Source organism: Apaloderma vittatum, unplaced genomic scaffold (assembly GCF_000703405.1).
Source record: "Apaloderma vittatum isolate BGI_N311 unplaced genomic scaffold, ASM70340v1 scaffold41948, whole genome shotgun sequence".
NCBI classification, from domain to species: Eukaryota; Metazoa; Chordata; class Aves; order Trogoniformes; family Trogonidae; genus Apaloderma; species Apaloderma vittatum.
In genome coordinates this window covers 1-22,714 of record NW_009730857.1, presented here as the reverse complement: position 1 = coordinate 22,714, position 22,714 = coordinate 1, and the positions used below count along the sequence as shown (strand labels likewise).

The following is a 22,714-nucleotide window of genomic DNA, read 5'->3' as shown; positions in this document are numbered from 1 at the left end:
CTTTTCCCCTGTCTTCTAAACCAAGACAAGGAGACATCCTTTCTTGGCCGTGAGCTGCTCAGAGTTCGTGGTCAGTGCTGGGGTGGTGCACGTAGCTGTGGCATAGCTCCTCTGCTCCCAAAGCAAGGTGAGGACAGATGTGAGCCAGCAACATGGGGCTCTGTGTCCTGCAGACCCCCAGCCCTTAGCAGATAGTAGTGAGAACCCCCTTCTCCAGGGGCTGCGGCACCTGAAGGCAAGGGAGGAACTTAGCAGCTGTGACATATCCTGGGTTTGTATTGCAGAAAAACCACCCTCTGCAGCTGGCTGCAACTCCACTGTAACAAAGGACAGATCCTGTCCTCGGCGTCCTCAAACCAAGACACTCCCAGGTGGGTGGCATGGGTAGGTGACTCCAGCTGGGGTGACCACAGCTGCCAAATTCTCCTCTGTCATCACAGGCAATCGCATCCCCAAAACAACTGCTTCGGGGGTTGGCAACGTGGTGGTCTTCTCTCGCCCTCTCCTTGAGGTCACTGGCAGAGGTACCTGTGTTCGACAGCTGAAGGGGAAGCAAACAGCCGGGAGCCCACTCTCTGGCCCCTTTCCTTCTGCCACATTCCAGCAGGAACTCTTGCCCTTCCTGGGTGTGAGGTCTCAATGCAGTGCCCAGACAAAACCCCCAGCCCTGCCCACACTCCCCACAGTCCCACAGCAGGGAGCCAAGCGGGACACACGCGACACAGCACTGCTGCCTTTGCGGGAGGAAGGCTTACCACGGACAAAGAAGTACTTGTTTTTCACCAATTATATGCCCCCAAGTAGCTGTTGATCATTTCCCACAGCTACGTAGAGAACTGAGGATGAACACTAACTACATTTTCTTAGTTATAATTTCTAGCTTTTATTCCCTAGCAAGGACCTGAAGCACCTTCCTTTCCCCTCCACGCTTTCCCCATGCCGGCCTCGCAGGCACCCGCAGCACAGCGGAACAGGAGCTCAGCTCTGCTGCGAAGGGAGCGGCAGAATCACTCCGTACGGCTCCGTTCAGCAGATCAGGACAGAAGGGGGAGCCCAGGAGACAGAATCAGAGAGCATCCCGCCCCGCCGGGCTCCAGCCAAGCTCTGGATGTTGACGGCATTCATAGAAACTTGCCTTTTGTTTCTACAGCCCCCTTTTGGCGTTTATTTATGGTTTATAGGAGACCACTCTCACCACTCCGAGTCGGCACCAGCATTTCCACTGCACTGAAGAGTGAGCCGTTCCACCGACAGTGCCCAGAAATCGCTGCCACCACATGCTCTGTGGTCGTCCTCTGTATTGATGGGCCACAGCATCTTCCCCGTCCTTCACAATGACACTTTCCCTCCAGACCTCTGAGACCCCGATCGCCATGTGCTGTGCCCGTCATCTCCTGCTTTAAAACCCACTTCAGAAGCCACCTCCTTGACAACTTGTTTGACTGACAGCACTTGTCTTGTCCTAGACAAGCCTGCAGCCCCCTGATAGACAGAAATGTGGTAGTTTTGACCCCTTTTAACCAGACACCTACATGACTGATATTTTTCGTAGTTAAAGGAGCCTGAGCTGTGGCACTGCTGGGTGCATGAAGTGTCCCAGCTCCTGGTGCACCCCAGGAACATCAGCCAACTCGCTGACCGACTGTGTCTTGTGAATGCTTTCCAATGTCTTGAGATATTTCCTAGCAAACAAATAATTTTCTCTTTTGCATAAACTACTGCTCCGGCCTTGCACAGAACTGGCGGAGGAGCAGCCATGAGAAGGAGCCCAGCAGGGCTTAGGCTGTACAGAAAAGGGGCTGCCTTTCCCTCTGCCCCCAAAACCTCTGGTGGGTTCAGAGACTGATGCCCACCGCAGACCTGACCTGCTGAAACTTATTTAACGTTTCCTAACAGGCCAGGCTGTGCTGCAAGCCTGTTTTCAGATAGCGCTGGTTTGTACTTTGTTATTTTTAGATACCCACTGTTTGTTACATCTCTATTTTACACCTCCAAAGTCAGACATCAATTACTGACTCGGGTGCCTATTAAAACCTAGCTCACAAATAGACTGTTCTGCCTGTGCCCGCCTTAGTAATTTCTCTCTAATTTATTTCTGACGATCATTCGTTTTCCTCTCCAGCCATGAAAAATAAGCCCGTTGTAAAATACCCCGGGGCCACAGAGCCTCTCTGGCATGAATGGGACAGGAAAGCGCAGAAACATGGATTAAGACACACAGTTTATGCGGTCAATGGAGATCAGTATACTGGAGAATGGCTGGACAACTTGAAACACGGTAAGACAGACCATTTTCAGGAAAAGTACCAATTCAGATGTCGTTAGAAAAATTCTTAAGGCCAGCGAGTGGTCAGTGGTCGGTCATGTATGACATTCCCCACAAACCCAGGTGCTCCAGGAGACAGAGAAGGGGAAGGAGACCCTGGCCAAGCCCTGAGCAGCCTGAGCAGGACAGGCTTGTTTACCAGCAGTAAACTAAGGTTTGGAAAGATTTAAGTGCCTTCAGCAAAGGCCACACAGGAAGCCCGTGCTCAAGATTAATGATGCATCTGACTCGGGAAGCTAAACAGAACCCAGACATAAGCCTGTGTCGGTGCAGGGAGCTCCTTCACCCAGGATGGGGCTGTCAGAAACCCGCGATGGTGTCCTCATAATTCCTCTTGTTTGTTAAACAGGTAAAGGCAGGCAGTTGTGGAAACACACCAGAGCTATTTATAGCGGTGACTGGAAGTTTGGGAAGCGAGATGGTTATGGCTCCTACAGCATTCCTGACCCTGTAACCAAGGAATACAAGAAGGTGTATGAAGGCTGGTGGAAAAATGACAAAAAATGCGTAAGTGAGACGTCCTGTGCCTGTTGGCAGCAAGGCAGCATTCCCTAACACACGGGGAAGAGCTGGGTGTGTATGTGCAAGCAGATGGCTTAAAATACTGATTTTTCCAGTGCTGAAGCTGAATTGAAGGGTTTTGGGGAAACAAATAGGTGGAACAAGAAAATGAAAGCAAGAGCTTTCAAGAAAATGAGAGGAACCGATCCCACCAATCTGCTGGTGACCAAGTTCCAGCCCTGACCTCCCAGCAGCAGCTGCAGAGCAGCGATTGCTGCCCTCACTCACCTGCAGCTTGGCCAAGCAGGATGAGAGGTTTCGTATCCCAGGTCTTGATCCTCCCCACTTGCATCCTCGAAGCAGTCAGAGGAACCTGTATTACAAGCACTGCAGGAAAATCTACCTTCTTCTGGGAGTTTTACAGCATATTAGACAACATGAGTTCTTCTGGAAATTAAGCCTAGCACATAAATCACTGTTTTTTTTCTAAAGGGAACATAGTGAGGAAGTAATCTGGCAAAAATGCCCATTATATGCAAAATCCTTGTAGGAACGTTTTCTGACCTGGCAATGGAAACCTTGTGTTCGCCTTTGTGTCTTAAACCAAATTAACAGCCTCTTACACTTCTAATTGGTGTGTAGCTCTGTGGCTCCAGTCTCTTGGAGGGATCTTCCCCTCCTGTTCTTTGGAAGATTGAGCTTTGGTGAAAGATTTCTCAGGACATCCAAATATCACTAGCGTTGTTTTTTTCTTCTGCAAAAACCTCCTTTTTACTTCAGTGCAGTTGAATAAAATTCATGCTCAGACAAATCACTTATTTCCAGAACGGATATTTTTTGTTGTTCAGAGGTAAATGAACACTTTATTCCTATGGGAAAACTCAGGAGTAATATGTAAATATTTCTTATTGGTATCACTCCCCAGTGTAGGGGCTGCCTCTGGATTTCTCATAATGGCAAACACAAAGTAAGACAAACACCTCCTGGGGTCCACAGCTTGCACAAAAGCAGTGGTCTTAATTCAGAAATTCACCAACCAAACCTGCCAGCAGCGTCAAGCCCGAGGAGGGAAAGCAAAGAGGTTTTTGGGGGTATAGATGGAGGAGAAGGCAAAACTGTGTCCACACTGGGCCGTACGAAACAGTGTCAGGGTTGAAAGGTATAAAATCCCTATGTTGGGACAGGTCTTGTTTATGCTGCCTATGCCCAGGCAGTTTTATGTTCTAGTCAAACCCACTTTTAGCTAAATATTAGCAGCAATCGTGCCAATAATAACACGCGGAGATTTTGTCATGGGAATAACATAATTTGACCAAAAAATTCCCATACCACCACCTCTCATTTCCTTCCACACAAGCATGGGCGCTGAGCTGGGCTGCCAGCAGCCATGTGTGAGAATAATAAGTAGAGGAGTAGTGTATCAAAAAAGCAATGTCCCAAAATTGAACCTCGACCCCTTTCAGTACCAAGGTTCCTAACCGGCCGTCTCTGTGCTGCTCTCCAGGGCTACGGGACAATGTTTTACCCCAGCGGGGAGCGCTATGAGGGCGAGTGGTGCGCTGGGCGGCGAAGCGGCTGGGGACGGATGTACTACAGGGACAGCTCCATCTACGAGGGACAGTGGCTGGACGACCAGCCTGATGGGCATGGGATGCTGCGGCTGCGTAAGTACCGGCCGCCTTCACCCAACAGGTCCTGACTACCCACTTGGAGGTATTTGGTGCCGTGGTGCGTTACAGATGTCTCTGCTGCCAGATTTCAGGGCACTACATTGCATCTCCTGACGCAGCCTCGCACCAGGGTCGTGCGGGCTCCCCTGCATCGTCCCTCCAGGGCCGTGTGGGCTCCCCTGCGTCGTCCCTCCCCTCCTGTTTTGGGGCTGGAGGCAGCACAGGCTGTGCAAGGGCCGGCCTTGAGCTGCTCAAGCCCACACGCATGAGAGCTTATTTTTGCTGTGATTTACATTTAAATGACAAGGATGGTTAGGGTTTGAGATAATGTACTGTGGGGTCTGAGGAGAGCAAATCTCTCTTTTCAAGCCAGGCACTTTGCCAGACATACTTTCTAGCTGCTGCATGCTGAAGAGGAGTCCAGTTTCCAGCACAGAAAAAAAAAAAAGTTCCTTTTTTGAGTTCACTTCATCCCATCTTCTACATCTGACGCTGGCTGATGTTGAGTGACCACAGCAGTTTCATGAGTACACAATCCCTACCCAGAAATAATGCCGAGAACATCACAGATTAGGAATGTTGGGGGCAATCTCTGAGTAAAAATACAAATTTGGATTTTTTTTCTCTCATGAGTTTATCATGTTTTTCCCCGAAGCTAAGAACACCAATCCTCTGGATAAAGGCACTGCATTCTATGAACGTTTGAAGAAATATTATCTCTGTATTATTATTCATCTGTTCTATTTCTTTTCGCTTGAAAGTGATCTCAAGGCTAGTAATTAGCTAAGCAAAGCAGCTAGGAGGCATGAGCATGACCTTCACTGCACTTCACATGCACGGCTGCGCGCTCTTTGCTGACCGTAAAGTCACTTGGGACTGATGGCGCATCCAGATGAAATCGGCGCCCGCTTCCAGGGCTAACTCCTTCCACCGATCTGCTGTGCCCCCAATCCAAGTCACCCTTGGCGTTATAAACTGACAGTCCCTGCAGGCCGAGCTGTGGCTGATGCACCATTTCAGAGCCCAGTTGCCTCCAGCACAGCCTGTAACCGACTGTGAGCTGGATTCCTTTTGGTTAAAATTAGCCGGAGCAATTATTTCATACCCACAAGCTTAATGTATTCAGTTCAGCTGCTGGAAGCGTGCCCACGTGCCGGCAGCTTTGCGATGGTGAAAGAAAAGGAGTTCTTCAGTGGAGGTCACGATGAGCTGCAGCTCCAGATTAAATTGCTTGTAGTGGCACCTGTAACCGACTGTGAGCTGGATTCCTTTTGGTTAAAATTAGCCGGAGCAATTATTTCATACCCACAAGCTTAATGTATTCAGTTCAGCTGCTGGAAGCGTGCCCACGTGCCGGCAGCTTTGCGATGGTGAAAGAAAAGGAGTTCTTCAGTGGAGGTCACGATGAGCTGCAGCTCCAGATTAAATTGCTTGTAGTGGCAGTGTGCCCGGCGAGGGCGAGCTGGGCTGGGAGCACCACGCTGATTCGCCACCTCTGCTACAGCCCATTTGACAAACAGCTTTTAAACTGGAGCAAGATCTCAGAGGATGGGAGCAGCCGTGCAACTAGAGTGTCTGATGGTCCCTCCATTGCAGCCGAGGCTGTGATTTTGGTGGTTTTGAGTTAGTGGCTGGAGAGCAGAAGCTGAGCTGCTCCCACCAGCAGGCAGGGCAGTGTTGTGGGCAAGCACACCACCAGATGCACGCTGAAGATAACTGCCACCACAGCTGCAACCTGTAAACCAGACCCTGCCTGAAGAGCTCAGCATCCACGCTCCCCAGAAGCATTTTTGTTTTTTCTTCCTCTTGCCTTGCAGTGTTCTGACAGTCCCCAGCTCCCTCTGCGGCACCAGGTGGGGTGCCATGGTATTTTGGCCACCTCTTGCCATGAAAAATGGTAGAGTTCAGCTGAGACCCAAAAATATTTTCACTACACAACTTGGTCAGAAATCCCCATGGTTTTTGGCTTAGGAAAAGGGGACAGCAGAGGACTCTCCTAGTGAGAGCAGGGTGGCCTGGATGTGTCACAGCCCCAGCATCACCATGGGCATGATGCCTCTTCTCAATCAGTGTCCCTGGTAGAGGCTGCTCCCTTTCCCTTGTGGCTCTGCTTTCCTTGTTGGTGATGGATGAATGGATTCCTGGAGAGCAGCACTGAGCCTAAAAAAAACCCCTCTCTCAACTGGCAGAAAAACAGTAAAAGGATGCAGTACAGCTGGAAAAACAGTCTGTAACTGATTGCCTGAATTATTCAGACACTCACAGCAATTCTTGCCCTGTAATTCATTGAGGAAAAACATAACTACAAGTGTTACTTGAAATCAAGATTATTTTGACTGGACAACGATCAGACAGCTGCTGTTCCTCACCCAGGCTAGCAAACCTCTTCAAGATCCTGAGTGATCTGTCATGGTGACAAATCTGAAACTTATGTCCTATAATTTTTCACGTTGTGAAGAATGACTCAGCTACTAGTCCTACTCTGGGCTCACTTGCTCACCCCTCTGTGGCACAGCACTGCGAAAGCAAAGCAACACATCATGCCACAGCCCACTCAAAATCACTAAGAGGAGCCAAATGATTTCCCCTTCTGTCGGTTTGCCCTGTTGCTTGGTTTTGTTTGCAGCCCCTCACTGAAACAGTGCAAATTTCATGGTCTGTTCATGCGTTTAATTGCAGCAAATGAAAATCGGTACGAAGGAGGTTGGAAAGAGGGAAAGAAGCACGGCCCAGGGAAATTTTTCTACTTGGATAAGGGACAGTTGTTTGAAGGCATCTGGGCAGCAGATACACCAAAATCTGGAATTCTGATTGACTTCGGCAGAGACGAAGCTCCTGCCCCTACTCAGTATCCAATCCCAAAGGTAATGGCTTGGAAATTTCACTTTTCTTAGTGGTATTTGCATTCATCAGCGCTCGGGGCAGCTCTCCAGGTAGCATTTCACTCTGTGGGTGATCACCCCCATGGGATTCCCAGCTCACAGGGTGTGCTCTCGCAGTCTTTTGGCCAGCAGTTCCTAAATGGCCTTGGAGGGACAAAGGGCCTGTCCAGCCACTGCTGGAGCCTCCTCATCACCTACAGCTGAAAAACTGCAGTTCTTGTGTGCCAAAACTGCTCAGAGACCTGAAGCAGCACAAAGGAAACGGGGACAATAGAGGCAGAGACAATAGTGGGATTTGCGTCAAAACCAAATGATTTTGCCAAGCCCAAGTGCTAAAGCTGACTAGACCTTAACAAACCCCGAGAAACTGCAGCGCTGCTATCACCTACTTCCTTTACCCACACACCCTGAGTTGGGGGCTTGTCCATGTCCAGCAGCCTGGTGGTGCTGCAGATTGCCACCTCACCCCAGGGTGGGCAGACAGGTGTCTGGGAGCCGATACCCACAAAAGCATCGTGTTTCCAAGGGACGGTTACTGCAAGATGCAGGTGGGGAAGCTCCTCTTGGCTTAGAACCGAGCAGAACCCCACTAGGTAAGGGCAACACGCCGCTTTATTCCAGTAACAAGGGAATAGCGTGGCCCTGTGGCAGGTAAACTGCCTGCCTTCCTCCTCTGCTCCAGGGACAAGGTGTTGCAAATCATGTTGGGTACATGCAGTCCACCAAAGCTCACAGCTGTTACATCTTCCCATACTTTTTCAAATCTGGTTTCTGGAGCGGTAGCCCTCCGAGCACAGACATTTTGACTAAGCCAGTTAATCCTGTAAGTACTAGGCACACCCACAGCAGTGGAGAATAATAAATCCCAAACACTCACCAGGGAAAAACAGTCTCCTTTTTACAAAAGGAGCAAAAGGAGCAGGGCTTCTGTAGCTAAAAATATTTACCTATTTAATAGGTTTGTCAAAGGTCACGAGAGAACAGCCTCCCCGACCTGGGCAGCCCAAGAGCCTGGGAGGAATTGTCTTTTCACTGAGGCAGGATGTTCACGCCTGGCTCTTTATTTAACTCCCTGAAGACCAAGTTATGACCCAATTTTCTTCTGCTCTACGAGCAGAAAGAAAGCGTCAACTTTCACTGCCATTCTTAGGCTTTCCATCAGAAGAGACTTAGTGATCTTGGAACATAAAGGAAGTAACAGATAAAAGGAGAAAAACTGACTTCGGATTTCCATAAACTTTCCATCAAATTACTATTGCGGGCAGCCACTAGAGAAAAGTAGGTGATGGGTGTTAGAAAGTGCAGGTGGGTGCTGTGACTCCAGACTTCTGCTTTCATGTGACCTTTGGTGCTCACTTGGGGAACTGCAGTTACCCTTTAAAGGCAGAGGCGAGACCCAACAGGCTACATATCAAAGCCAGTTTTGCCCAAAAACGTGTTCTGTTAAAGGAGCATCAGCCTGCTCCACGCTGAGCTATTTCAAGATGAAGTGATGTTCAACACGCTGATAAAATTAGGGCAGTGAGGCAATGTTTCTAGGGCAGTAATTGAAAGGCTGCAATATAAACTGAAGTCCTGATACATGGGAGATTCTCTGCTAATGCTTCCGTAATCAAGATCTATAAAACCTTAAGCTTCTTCAATTACACTGCATAACTGATTTGTATTCTTTTTATTTAGATTGAACTAGCTGATCCAGATGGTGTTTTAGCAGAGGCCCGGGCGATGTTTGATGACAGCCAGAATTAATAACCAGATGCTAAAGGAAAAAAAATAGATGCCAAGATAAGAACACAATCCTGGGTTACTCATTTGAGCCTCAAATCCACGCTGCGGTGCATCGTGTTGTGCTACCTCACCTTCCCCTCAAGGCTACTCATGTATGCTTCACTCTGAGGGTGGCTTTGCTCAGAAGCCTCCTCCCACACTCCCCTTACCTTGTAAAAGAAAGGAAAAAACAGAGAAATAAAATAATAAAAAATTAGAAAAACCACAAGCAGCAAAATGCTGAAAAATGGGCAGGGTGACTCTTTGCCCAGCTCCTCTGAGTCATTCCTCCTGTCAAGAAATCGCACTCCTGGGGGTTTCAAGATCTTCACGTTGCCTTAGAGAATCGCACCACCACCTGGACTGGAAAAGACCTATAAGATCAGAGTACAACCATTAATTTAAGACTGACAAGTCCTCAACTAAACCATATCTCCAAGGAGCAGTGTTTCCATGATATGCTATAAAAGCAAAGCCCTAGAAAAGTACAGTCAACTAATCGTCCCCTCCCACTCCCCCTAAACTTAACCTGGTACATCCCTGTGACCCAAGACAGCTTTTGAAGTTACAACAGACCACGATTCAATTTTTTTTGTTAACACAACTTCGCTTGCTCTCTGCATTTTCCATAACGTGCTGCTGGTTCTCCTCCCTCACCCCTGGGATCTTCCCCGGCTCTGCTACTTGGCTGGCCAGCCAACACGCCAGACCCCCAGTGGCACCACACCCGCTGCTCTGGTTTTGCCCGACACCAGGACGACACACAGCCACGCGTGTCAAGAACGTCACCCACAAGGCCGAAGGAAGGTGGCTCGCCAGCCGGCTGGTGAAAAACAACCCGTGGGTGGAGTATCACCTTTTGTTTACAGCTCAGTCGGTCCCTCGACTCTCCGTGGTTCCCAGGCTGGACGATAACCTACTTTTCTATTTCAGCACTTGGAGAGAATAACGATACAGCACGCTCGGTCCCAAGATTTAAGCGGCGCTGACAGGAGGAAAAGCACTTCAGCTACGTTATAATCTTTAGAGCTGTGTGAACAGGAAATTTTATCTTCTTATTATAACCAAAATGAGTAACTGAACACATTTTAAGAAAACCTCTGAAATGCAGTTAGGATTAGCACAAGGTAGCTGAAGAGCCAAGGGCTCTAGAGAAAATAAGCATATTTTACCCCTCGAGATAACAAATAATCAGCAACGATTGAGTATATTTTATTTCATTGAAGTGTTTCATATCTAAATAAGTGACATACAATAACCAATGTTTAAAATGCTTGAGGTAAATGCATAATACCATTAGTATAAATAAGGGATTAAAAAAAAAAAAAATCTAAGTGCACTCTTGATGTTTAGATCCTCGTGTCTGGGTCTGGTTACTGCCTCTGGCACACCGTTACGAGACTGTGCCCAAGGTGTAATTTTCATGACCATTTCCGCAGGTGGAAAATGAGAGTGACATCCTCGTTATCATGGCTTAAAGTGCAGAAAATAGTTAGAAAAGCAGCTGTTGTAACAGCGCCATTAGCTCAGAACCTACCAGCTTGAGAAAGTTAAAACCAAGGCTGTCCCACTAGCTTCTAATTCCATATTTCTTAAACAAAAAACCTCACACTTCTCTCACTTTGTCCAAGAGCTACAAAATCAAGAGTAATTTGGCTGCTTATCCAGGACAGCAAGTAATTTTACAAAATAAACCTGGCAAATACAATTTTCTGGACTTCCAATCAAAATAATGGGGTAACTTAAATATGCAATTTAGAGACAGAAATATAATTTTTAAGCCTCACAGCACCCTTTCAACCATTGGTTCTACTGTGCATATCAAGTCAGGTTTTCTTCCTTTAACGAGGGATTTTTAAGAGTCTTTCTCCAAGACAGGACTAATACTGCAGTAAAGGATGAGAACATACATTTTGTGCCTACTACCAGGATTTCGTGTTTTGGAATGCTGCTTCATTAATACCTTTACTAACCTAATCCTTCCAGTGCTCCAAGAACAACCACCTGTGGGACTAATCACAATTCTCACCATCAGCAGATTTCCCTCAGTAACAGAACACCTTTGGAGCACAGCGTAAGGGCAGAGTTGGAAAATACCCCGTTTGGCCTCTGTATGTCAGAAGGACTTGTGAAAATGGCAAGCAGAAAGCTTGCAAACTGAGAATGCTGCTGAAAAAAAATCAGAAAAAAAGAAGAAAGCCCAGCATTGTTTTTTATAGTTATTTTTCAGAACACAAATGCACACAGGTAACCTTGTCAACACTTTCCATCGCACTGGTGCCGACAGGAGAAATCAGTCCCATTCGCTTCACGAGGCTGCTTCAGTAGTAAATACACGCTGCTGCCCTGTTATTTAATCTCCAACACACCCCAACTCCATGGGCACGTCTGGAAATACGTTGGGATAACCTGAGACGGAGGTTGGGTGTGGGAGACCACGTTGAGCCCAGGCTCAGCCAGGTGCAGCTCTTCTCCGTATCATCATGCACACTCCTGCGCAATTTCAAAATCCCAGGTTTCTATTCCACAGCGTTGGCTACGATAGGGAGGTCAAGTTTTGTTCCATTAGACTCAGAACCTGTCTCAGTTTGTGTTCAAAAACCAGCTTTTTACCCATGAAAGCCCACAGCTGCTCCATAGAACAGCTGTATTCCAAAAGCATTCCCCTTCTAGACATAGCCAGAATTACTGAAGCAGCCCAGGACAACTGCTGCCATCTTTCCTGGACAAATCTCTTCTCTAAGAGACCAAGGGGAAGTTTTTACATAAAGAGGAAGTAAAAAACAACACGGTAGCCTCGCTGCCAACAGACGTGTCTAAAAGTAAGCAGCAATATTACTCACCAATAACCTGCTGTCATAAATAAATACACACAGAGAAAAGTAGTCTTCCTCCTTTGGAAGCAAAGAAATGTGTAACAAGTTATTAAATACAACACTTCAGCAAGGAAAAGACTTTTTCTAAACATGGAAGACCAAGGCATAGCTAATTACTTGGGAATCCAATGCAGAGAAAGCACCTTTTGCTGCTTGTATCTGAGGATTTATTAAAAAATATATTTTTTTAATATAAAAGTATAAAATAATTACTACTTTGGCTTTGAAAAAGCTCAGCAGTGGTTCTGATTTTCAAGCAAAAAAATTATCCAGTGATAATTTCCATCTAGTTCCTTCTTTTTACAAAAAGATTCCTAAATGGGAAACAGGCACATCTACCTCTCCAGATAATACGTGCTGGCTCAAGAGAACTTTAAAACAGTTATTGCTTTAATTTTCTTCCAAGGAAGAGCAGAGTTGAGTCTCATTTCCACTCATGTGGCCATGCCACATCGCAGTAAGACTAGTCACGGGTCTTTAGCAAGTTATAAAATGTGTAACTGCCACAGGAAAAAGGCGTTGGAGAAATCACTAAAGTAATAATTACTTGGCAGCAAAACATACTGGAGAAAGTGGTGAGAAAGCTTTCACTTCTACCATCTGTCAGGCTTTCTAGAGAGAACAGCGCTAGCACTGAAACCAAGTGCTAATTGCTGCATATCCCAAGTAATTTGTATCATGCCATGCGACGCGGATCAGACAAACAGTATCTTCTAGCAAATGCCAACATCAAAGAGAGGGGGGGAAAAAAGCTTCTGTATCCATCCCTAACAAATACCCAAATCCACAATGATATTTTTCATGTATTTATACAGCTACTATTCAGCACGAACAAGAGGCAATCTAGACAGTGCTCACAAGAGGAGGGGCGCACGTGTGCAGCGCAAGCACACCCCACTATACACCTCTTCAGATATCGGATAGCTAAAATTTTATGAAAGGAACTTTTTTCCCTCCCTCTCTAAAGGATTAACCAACATTTATAATCTCTCTTTAAAGAGTGATAATCAACAGTTCGACCAGTTCATCCACAGGGGAGTCACCATAACAAGGCACAAGCAGAACAGTGACTTTATTTTCTTTAAGTACAGGTTTACGCAAAATGGGTAACAGCGGAGGAGATGGTATCGCCTCTGTGATCCAGCTGATCCTGGAGCCGTGCAAATTCAGCAAGTTCATTCAGTTCTTGGAATTGCCTGTCTGTTTTATGGCTCACCAGTGACCTGTAGAAGTGGACTGCAAACACAATGAAAATCAGTCCAAAGGGAACCATAATGGACGTGGAAGCAATGGCTGCTGCCTGTCCTGATGTGATGGTAGAACTGTTGCTCTGGACTGGATCATTTTTTTTCTTTAAAGGAAGAAACTTTACCCAACACAGTAGCACCACTTCTGCAAGAAAGAGCAAAGTCCCAATGACAGTAGAAAAAGCCCACGCGAGCTCAATGTGCCGATGCATACGCTCATGGGGAGACTCCTTTACTGAGTTGAGATTATGCACATTGCTAACAGCCTCTATGTTTGGAAGAATGCAGGTACTTATCATGAGTGCAAACAGGTGAACTGCAACCAGGACAGTAGTACAGGCACTGAAGGCTATCAAGAGACCTTGAGGGTAGTCGTGGTCTGAGTCCAGCTGAACTTCTACCATAGCCACCTGAAAAGGAAAGGAGAGAGAAGCAATCACCCATATTACATTTTATTTCAAGTTTAAATAGTGTTTCCAGAAGATCATCTAGTCCAAACAAAGTAACAGTCTGCATTTAAATTTCTCTTCATGTCAACCTTTTCATTAGGTCCAAATTTAAGTCCAAGCTATCAAGCCAAAGCCAAGGCCACTATTTTCATACTTACTCTTCTGTCGTAGAACAAACCACCAGTATGCATGACAGCTATTAATGGCACAACCACTGTGCCACCTCCAGCTTATCCCAACAAAACAGCTGAACTTTGTCACCATACTTGAACTCTTAAAGTGAAACATTTTGTCTTTCCTGTGTTATATTGTAGAGGCAGCTCTTGATCTTCCACTACAGGTTATCAGAATACAGAGCCAAAAAATTAAAGTCTCCACAACATCCATGGCAGCCAAACAGGCCTGTTAGGAAAGACAAACATGAGGCTCCCAGACAAGATAATACAGAGTGCTCCCAGACACTGCCTAGGCTCAGCTCTGGGTGAGCTCATGCAGGTGCTGCAAGGTCCAGCCCTCCATCATGTGCAGCTGTGCCCTTTCACAAACATCCATCTCCAAGTATGCCTGTGCTTAAGGAGCAGAAATCAACATTAAAAAATAGCACCAGGAGACTCAAATGCAGCTCGAAGACTTTTGTTCAAGAAAATGAACTAGAATGCCTTTTAACAGTTTTTAAAACAGGTGGCTTTATCCACGTGGAATTGAAAAGTGACACTAATCCCCACAGCTCTCTTGAAAAATAACCTTTCCTGATAAATTTGCCTTTCATTCAAAGCACAGTTCCAAAGAGGGGATAATGCAACAAGGACTCTATGTTTAGTGCTCTTTCTCAAAGGATCTTATTAAATAGACAAAATATTTTTAAAAAGTGGAGAAAAAAAAATTTACCACCAATATGTACACCATAAGGAAGAGCAAAGGCTGCCATTCAGGATCGTTCAGACTGATCCACGTCAGCCCTTCCTGCACCTTGGCTGCCCACTCCTGATCCTTCGTTGAACTGACTCAACTTGCCAGCCCAGCGAAAGCTAACCTCATCAAGAAGTGGTGACCTTCCGTTAGCTTAGCGAGCTGAGCTGTTTCTGCAATGCCTCTGATGAACAAGGAAGCTGGCATAGGCCTGCGTAACTGAGGAGGAAGCAGCTGTAACCAGGACCTCAGCCCCTTGGCAGCACGAAGCTCCGAGCCCAGCTCTTTGTAATGTACCAGTTTGCCCTCAAAAAGACAATGAAACCAGTTCATACAACACTGCCTGAAACCAATCGTCTCTTTTGAGTCCCATCAGGACAGGTTTAGCCCATGGCCACAGCCACTCTTAATGGTTTGGACAGCATGCGGCCTATAGCATACATTCCAACACCTCAGTTCTCATCAAGCTGATGTGAAGAAAATGTCATGAAGTATGGATGCAGGGAGACAAAGAAACCAGGAGCCAGAGACAGCTGCAAAAAACAGTGCGAACATTAAATATTTTGCAAGAGCTAAGCCAAGCTACACCTAGTACAGGATTCCACCTTCTTACACTCCCAGAACCAGCATGTTCCAGGACACCAGAACTCTTAACCCGCTAACACACTAATATTCAGCCAGTTGAGGGTTTTGCTCAGACGTGTCTCAACAGGCATTCAAGGCCATTTGCCAGTATTTTAATTCCTTTATTAAAGGCTTTTATCGTCATAAGCCGAACCACCCAGCCAACTAGCAAACAGTTTCCAAGTGTTACAAGAAACTCAAGAAGAAATTATATTAGTGCATATACAGTTCTTGATCAAAGATTTTAAAGTACCATCTCTCAACCATGGGAAATTCACATTTGAGAGGATAAACCTTTGGTCATCAGGTCTTTCCCTCCGCAGGACACTGCTTAAGTCCTAAGGCACTTGTGGGATGTTGGGCTTCCTGTATTTTTTGCAGAACAACTGCAGTCCTTCAGCGCTGAGTATTCATTTTCGTACTTGAGAAGTTTTCGTTCTTGTAAATTTTCTGGTGTATGTCTAGATTCAAAACCACCCAGCATGGCAAAATATTTTAATCCCTTATCCTGGTACTTACTATGTTAATATAACCATGACACTAAAGAGCTTTGCAAGATGAAGACTTTCTTTTCTTTTAAGGACTGATGTATTTAATTCACCAAACACTGAACACATTTCATATTTCCGTTAGTCAATGTCTCCATGTAACAATGACACCAAGCGTCTGATTTTGAACTCCAGATTCTCTTAAATCCAATGTATGCTGAAGCTAACCAGCTGGACAGAGATACCCATAAGCAAACAGAAAATGCACTAAGCTGCAGTTATAACTGACACTGGTGTTAGAAACACTCTAAAAGCAGGAGTGGAGGAAGTAAGAAAACACTTCTCTTGCCCATTGATTCAAGATGAATACATAATTCAAAACTCACTTCAAATTGAGACTTTTGGGGAAGTTCTAGGATGCAGAATGCCTGAAGGACTTTGAAAGTCTACCGAAGTTGACAGAAAGTCTCCAGATGGGCACAGCAGAGCCTCCTTGTGTTCACGCCTGGCAGAGTAACTCCAGCTTGACCCGCGAGTGAAAAATCAGTTCATGTTTTCTGTATCGTCAATCTGTCAAGGCAGCTAATTTGGGAACCCTCTCACTACAAACTAGCAGAAAACTGCCAAGTCTTTTCAGCTGCACAACTCTTGTTATTTACTTCCTGGGCCAAACTTGAGCCAGGCACCTAAAACAAAGAGCTTCGTTTTTCATTATGAGGCCCTGTGCCCATTTCAAACAGCAAAGTAAAGCATCAGAAGTTCTCTCCTTTGCTCCTGCTGAGATTTCAAACTGCACCAATCACAATTGCTCTTATAAGGTAACACTTGCTAAAACAGGGCCCCAGTGAGCTCATCTGGAATGACCCAAATCCATGCAAAGCCTGAAACTCATGGGTACATGCTGACGCTCCACACAGGAGGATGCTTTCCTGCATCCTCTACTAGGTTTCTACACTGGTTCAGAAGACAGTGTCAGAAGACAGGGCAGGGCAGGAACAGTCACTGATTTCTGCACAGTATCCAACACAACATGCGTCCACACCTCCTCCTTTACCACTTTCAAAGCTTCTTTAAATTTGAACACTTGCTGCACGATTTCTCCTGTGCAGCTGCCTTGCTGCGAGCACCCTGCCTTGCTGCATAATCAAAGAATAACGTAAGCTGGAAGACACCTCAAGAGGTCATCTGGTCTAACCCCTGACTCTAAGAATAGCCAACTTCAGATCACCCTGCAGACATGACTGACAGATTTACTACAGCCCTTGACAAAGCTGTAAACCTGAAGTACAGCTTCTCAACAAAATTAAACGACTCTCATGGTGGTGTGATGCAGGACGAGTTCTGCTAAGCCTAAGGTGGGCATTCAGATGCTTTCGAAGATACCCGAGTTTGGGCACACAATCATGCCAGGGCTTCTGGTAGCACTGGATTGCAGAATCATGGCAGCCTGAATACTACCATAGTGCAAGAAATTCAGTGACTTGCTCTCTAGAAGAACTTGCATTTCAATTTTATTTAATGTTTAATATCCTGAAATAAGTTCACTTCACTTACTTCTTTATAAGGCTCCCGTGTCTTATCAGATCACAGTTGCTTAAAAGAAGCTCCTGCTTTTAAATGAAAATCAAACTCCTGGATGCTCTCAAGGTTTCCACCCACACAAGGGCACTTACATCTTGCCTCTAACAAATAACGATTCCACTGCTTTGCAAGAAGTGAGCTGTGACACAGTAATAAAACAATTTTCACCAGCAATAACAATTAATATAAAGAATCAGTCACATACAGAGCTGTAAATGAAGCCCATATTGCTACTGAAATGCAGAATAAATAACTGTCCTGGTTTGTCACTTGTTCACTTTTACCACAGCAGCAGGACAGAAATTAATGACTTGCTTCAAATCTTGGTATTATTCTCGAGTTTCATAAACTACTAGACAGCACGCTGGATTTACTTAGATTGGGTTTAACTCCAGCATAATGCAAGCTTCAAATTAGATTTCCGTTTTAAGGAAGAGTTTTCTGAAATAAGAAGTATCCAGGGAAAACAAAGCAAGACAGACAACAATCAGAAGAAAAACAAGAGGAAGAACTGCAGTAAGAGCCCCCCTATGTAGCAAGTCATATTGACACTCAAGACTTTCAATGCACAAGAGAAGGTAACTGCTCTTTGTTATCACATATAAGGGCAACAGTAACAACTGAGTATCTGAGAGCTCTCTGACTTTATCACAGAATCAGTAGCCACTGCTCTAGAGAAAACGAAAGAAGCTTCCTTATCTCAAGTAAATCTGCATTATCTAGGAGCTATTTTTAAATTACTTCCTCTCCTCCCTTTCTTTGCAAAGATGAAATGTAACGTGGGCCGGGACCCTGCGTTGTACCTGCCACACTGTCTCTCATGCCACCAAATACACTTCTCCAAGACACGCCATTTTAGCTAAATACATTCTGTAACCAGAAAATTTGAGAAACGCTGGCTGTCAGAATGACCTCGTTCTTAATATGTCTACCGCTGCTTCACAGACTGCAACAAGCAAAACCCCTTTGGAAAGGACAATATTAAGCATCAGGCACACTAAAGCTCTTTAGGAGCACAAGCACACCCTTGCAAGATTGTCCTCAATAACTCTTCACTGGCCACAGCTACTATTCCTGAAGAGGAAATGGATTAAGAGGACGAGACAATTTTCGTAGTCTAGCATGTCAGGAACGGCTTAAAGGAAAACTGTGTTGATCAGTCATCACAGTTGCATTTTGAAGGCTCTATCCACACAGCAAGAGGAGGATGTCTCACCCGGACCTTCAACTCACTGGACCAACACACTCCAAGGTAAAACTGTCCATGGTGATCACTGATATATTTTAATCAACATGTATCTGCAGAAATATTTTCTCACCTTCCCTTGTTGCAGCTAGGACTAGACTACATCTAGTTATCCATACTGCTAGCATGCAAGTGACTCTTCATAGAGCATGCTCCTCCTAGCAGGATAAAAAAAATCCCCCGTGCATAGAAGTGTTTTTTCCAAGTCTTGAGGTTCACAGCACAAGGTTATCTCAATAACAAATTCCAGCTTCTATCCCATTGCCTGTCTGTGTGTGGGACCACAGAGGAAAGTCAAGAATGAGACGGGTGTTACGGCATCACTGGCAATCAGCACTCCTCACTCGGGCTGTCTCCTCAGCTCCCCGAGTCAGTTGGTCTCTGTTTTCCTGACAGTACCATTAACTCCCAGAGACAGAGGCACAGAGCCAGGCTCTCACAGAGTGTCTGCACCATTCATTAAGAGTTATAAACAACTCATAGAAAGACTCTGTATGAGCCAGAAGCAGTCATCAGAAATTTAAAAAGGCAAGTAAAAATAAAGATCTTATTACTCTGTGTTGCAGAATGACCAAACACATTAATATTTGCTAAAGCTAACACCAGAATACAAGTATGGAATTTATTTTGCTAGTAACATGAAAAGGCAATACCCATATAACCAGGGCAAACATATTTCGAGAAGGTAGTAACTCTACACAGTGCTACTTACAGTAAATCTACTTGATAAGTACAAGGTCAGATGAGGCAGCACAGCATGGAGAAGGAACAGCAGCTCAATAGCACTTTTACATCCTCCGAACTACAGCAGCCACTCGCAGCTGCTGTAAGACAGAGAACAGTAAGAGCCCTGAGTACTCCACACTGCCGGCCTCACTGGCCTCGCTTGCCTCTAGCCTTGAGACAGGGGGCCTCAAAGGAGCAACAAATATGTTGCTTTCACAACTGAACAGCAGAAACCTTTTATATGGCGGAAGATTTTTCATGGCACAGTTCTAACCTGCAAGTGCAGCAGCAATATAAAAGGTAAGTGGCAGCAGAAGCCATCAAACTGGGCCCGTAAGGGTTTCCTGCAGGTTACAAAATGCAGCTGTTTTACATTATTCTGCCATTATTCTCTATAGAGAGATCACTTCAGTTTAGAACTGCAGAGCAACCTTCGTTAGACAAGGACAATGCTGATTGAGTGTACGCACAGCACTGACAGCAGCGGGGCCCAAGTCCTACCCAGCATTACTTCAACATCAATTGTTATTATGGAAATCAGCTTCATAAATATTTACCAGTGCAGTCAGTCTTCAAGAAAACATGACTGAAGCTGTCTTCAGAAGACCATATTGGCTATATTTCAAAGGCAAGAGTTGACAGCTCTGATGATATTCAGTATTTGAAGCACACAAGTTACTATCTCAACAACAGTCTAGCCAGCTTGAATCATTAGAGGTATTTAAAAGAAAACTCTGCTGCCTGGTAAGTAACAACCTCCAAATTCTAAATATAACGAAGCCAACCATAGCGTGTAATTTAAACCCCTTGTTTAGGCTTGGGTATTTTCACAAAGCTGATAATTGGTGGAAGGAGGCAATATTTGAATTACCTGGTTTGATGACTTTTGGGCTAAAATCTTCCCCATGATTTGTGACTCCAGTATCATGATGTTGTCATACTACTGCGTGATACATCCCTGGTGACAAAATTATGCTAATAAGTCAGTTTAATTGCTCAAACAAAAACAACCTGTCTACACTGGAGCTCTTGAAACTGCCACTGTAGGTGTGGATGAGCTAGTTCTTGCAATGTTAAGTAGAGTCAGCAAACTATTTCCAGCATTCAAATAAACTGAATTAAGAAAGAAAAAAAAAAACAGATAAAGCCAGGCATAGAGGGAAAAAAATAAATGTATCAATATCTGGGATGTAACACAGAAGTGAGAAATACTTGATGCCTCCACTAGCACGTGGAAAGAATCCTCTGTTCTTTCATGGATGACACATACCCCACAATCTACAATTTCAATCTTTACCTCTAAGAGTCTGGCAGATTACCTGCTGGTCCCATAAATTGCAAAAGCGTGCTAAACACAAAATCATAAGCTTCACAGATTTCCTCTTACACTTATTCCAGCATCCATGGAAACCCGCACAAAGGAAACAGGTTTACTCGTGGGAGCTTAGCTCTAACACCAGATTGCAATCACCAGACCCTGCACCCGTTTCTGAAGCTAACGCACAGTAGGAAATCATGATGCGGAGCTTTAAAACAAAACTAATTGTAGAACAGGTTTTTAACCAGTCTTCTCCCTGGAAGCGTAGCTGTCTGAAACCTGGTCGAGCATTTCGTACTCTACACATCACTGACCCGGGCAATCTCTTGACTTTGGCACCCATCGTTTAACCAGGGTACATGCAACCAAGCTCAGGAGAATAAACTTTGCAAAATGGCTGCAGTTATACACGAAATTAGTCCAAAATAAAGGAACAGTTCAGTAGGGATAGACTCAGCTCATCCTAGAGGATACAAGTACTGTTAAAGTAAAAGAGCAAGCAAGGACCAACGAGGCTGGCATGCATACAGCACATTCCACTCCTGACAATTCCCATCAATTTGCTGGGTGGTCCTGGATGTGTTACTTAGGCTCTTTCTTCTCTGTGTCGATAGCAAAAAGAGAAACAACGATGCTTAACTGCTGCTGTAAGCTTTAGATCCAAGATGAGATTGTACTTTGCTTTTATTCAAGCACCAGGTGCCAAAGAATCTGCTGAACTTAGTAAACAATGCATAGGCGTGACAGCAGAAAGGCAGCCCTGCTTTTCAAGGCAGAAGGGCAACTTTAAAAGATAAGAAAGTTATTAAAAAGAAACCTAAAAATACTTGAAAGTTAAGTCAGCTCTTCTGAAAATAGCTTAGGAAGTCTCAGCTACAGGACTATCTGTCGTTGCAAAACCAGTGAGGCTACAAGCTGATTTGCAGCATGATCTTGTTAAAAGAAGTTCTAAAAAGTGGATTTTTTTGACAGGGGGAACTTCCGGAAAATTAAAATACAATGAATATTCACATATAACATTACTGGCAACTAGGGATTTTGTTGATTGGAAGAAAGCGGCTTTTTCCTGAAATACCCTAAACAGTATGAATTGAAAAGAAGCAGTTTTCAGCTGCAGGACACTGAAGTCCTAGGACTCTTCCAGAGAATCGAGAAAGAAGCAGCCTCACCCTGTACATTCACAGGATTTGAGAGTTCGCATAGCATATATTTGGAGAAAAGGATTTAAGAAATTAAGTACAACTTTTAAATAATAGTATTTTTATTAACGGAGATGCAACCTCCCTTAGACAAGTTTGTAGAAAAAACCAAACAAACTACAGGGTTGGGTTTTTTTCCATTTCCCATCCCTCAACATAAGAGCCTGACTTAAGAAATCACCCTGAAAAACTGCTCTGGCACAGGAGAACGGCTCTGCAATAAGGAAAACTCATTAGAGGCAGCAGAGTACGAGCTACCAGCCTGATGCATGTTACCCCAAGGAGAATCAACTCAAATATGCCGCTGCACTAACACAGCCACCTGTCAGTCAAACCAAGAGCAGTCCACCACCACCCCTGAAGAGCTGCGGTCTGTTTTTAGCCCTTGAAGGAGGGCAGTGACATTTATTTGACCGTCAGAAGGCGGCTGCAGACCGGCTGCTGTCCTGTCAAACAGCATCCTCCCCTTAGAACAATGGCTCCTTCAGGGGAGCGGATCTGGACGGCTGGAAACACTCACCTTGTCACCAACAGGGCAAAAATCAAAACAAGGCAAGCCAGAGCTGGACAGTTCGGGTGTTACAACCATGAGGCGTTTCTAACACAGAGGAACAAAGGGACTGACTGCAGAGTTCGCAGCTCAGGACGGTAGAGGACGGCACGTATGACAAAGCCTGTAAGTTACCGTATTTCAGTCTATAAGCAACTTTCATTTCAGACAATTAAGATTACTAGACTACGTTCCTGTATGAAAAAAAAAACCAAACACGAAAAAGACGTTTCAAAAAACATACCCGAAACTCCAAAACAAGCAACTTCCGAGATTTCCTTGAAAAAAAAATAATCAAAAAATCTCAAGTGGAAATGACTAACACTGGGTGTAAATGGGCGCCCGGTTTACCCAA

General features: G+C 45.0%; 2 protein-coding genes across 2 annotated transcripts; one reads left to right on the top strand and one right to left on the bottom strand.

Moving 5' to 3' along the window:
* Positions 1 to 2,122: 2,122 nt before the first annotated feature.
* On the top strand, positions 2,123 to 9,128 carry MORN3 (MORN repeat containing 3; the record flags this gene model as incomplete). The annotated part of the gene is made up of 5 exons (XM_009874943.1): positions 2,123 to 2,278; positions 2,676 to 2,833; positions 4,332 to 4,491; positions 7,177 to 7,361; positions 9,060 to 9,128. Coding segments are annotated over 5 exons (728 nt in total), but the record flags the coding sequence as incomplete, so codon positions are not given.
* A 3,945-nt stretch (positions 9,129 to 13,073) lies between these two features.
* LOC104269540 (calcium release-activated calcium channel protein 1) lies at positions 13,074 to 13,675 on the bottom strand. Its single transcript, XM_009874942.1, has one exon. The coding sequence runs from the start codon at positions 13,671 to 13,673 to the stop codon at positions 13,116 to 13,118; it is 558 nt and encodes a 185-aa protein (XP_009873244.1). The 5' UTR covers positions 13,674 to 13,675; the 3' UTR covers positions 13,074 to 13,115.
* Positions 13,676 to 22,714: the final 9,039 nt, after the last annotated feature.

What these genes read in the sequence shown, in the direction of transcription:
- LOC104269540 (XM_009874942.1), bottom strand. Translation starts at nt 13,673, where the DNA reads ATGGTAGAAGTTCAGCTGGACTCAGACCACGACTACCCTCAAGGTCTC.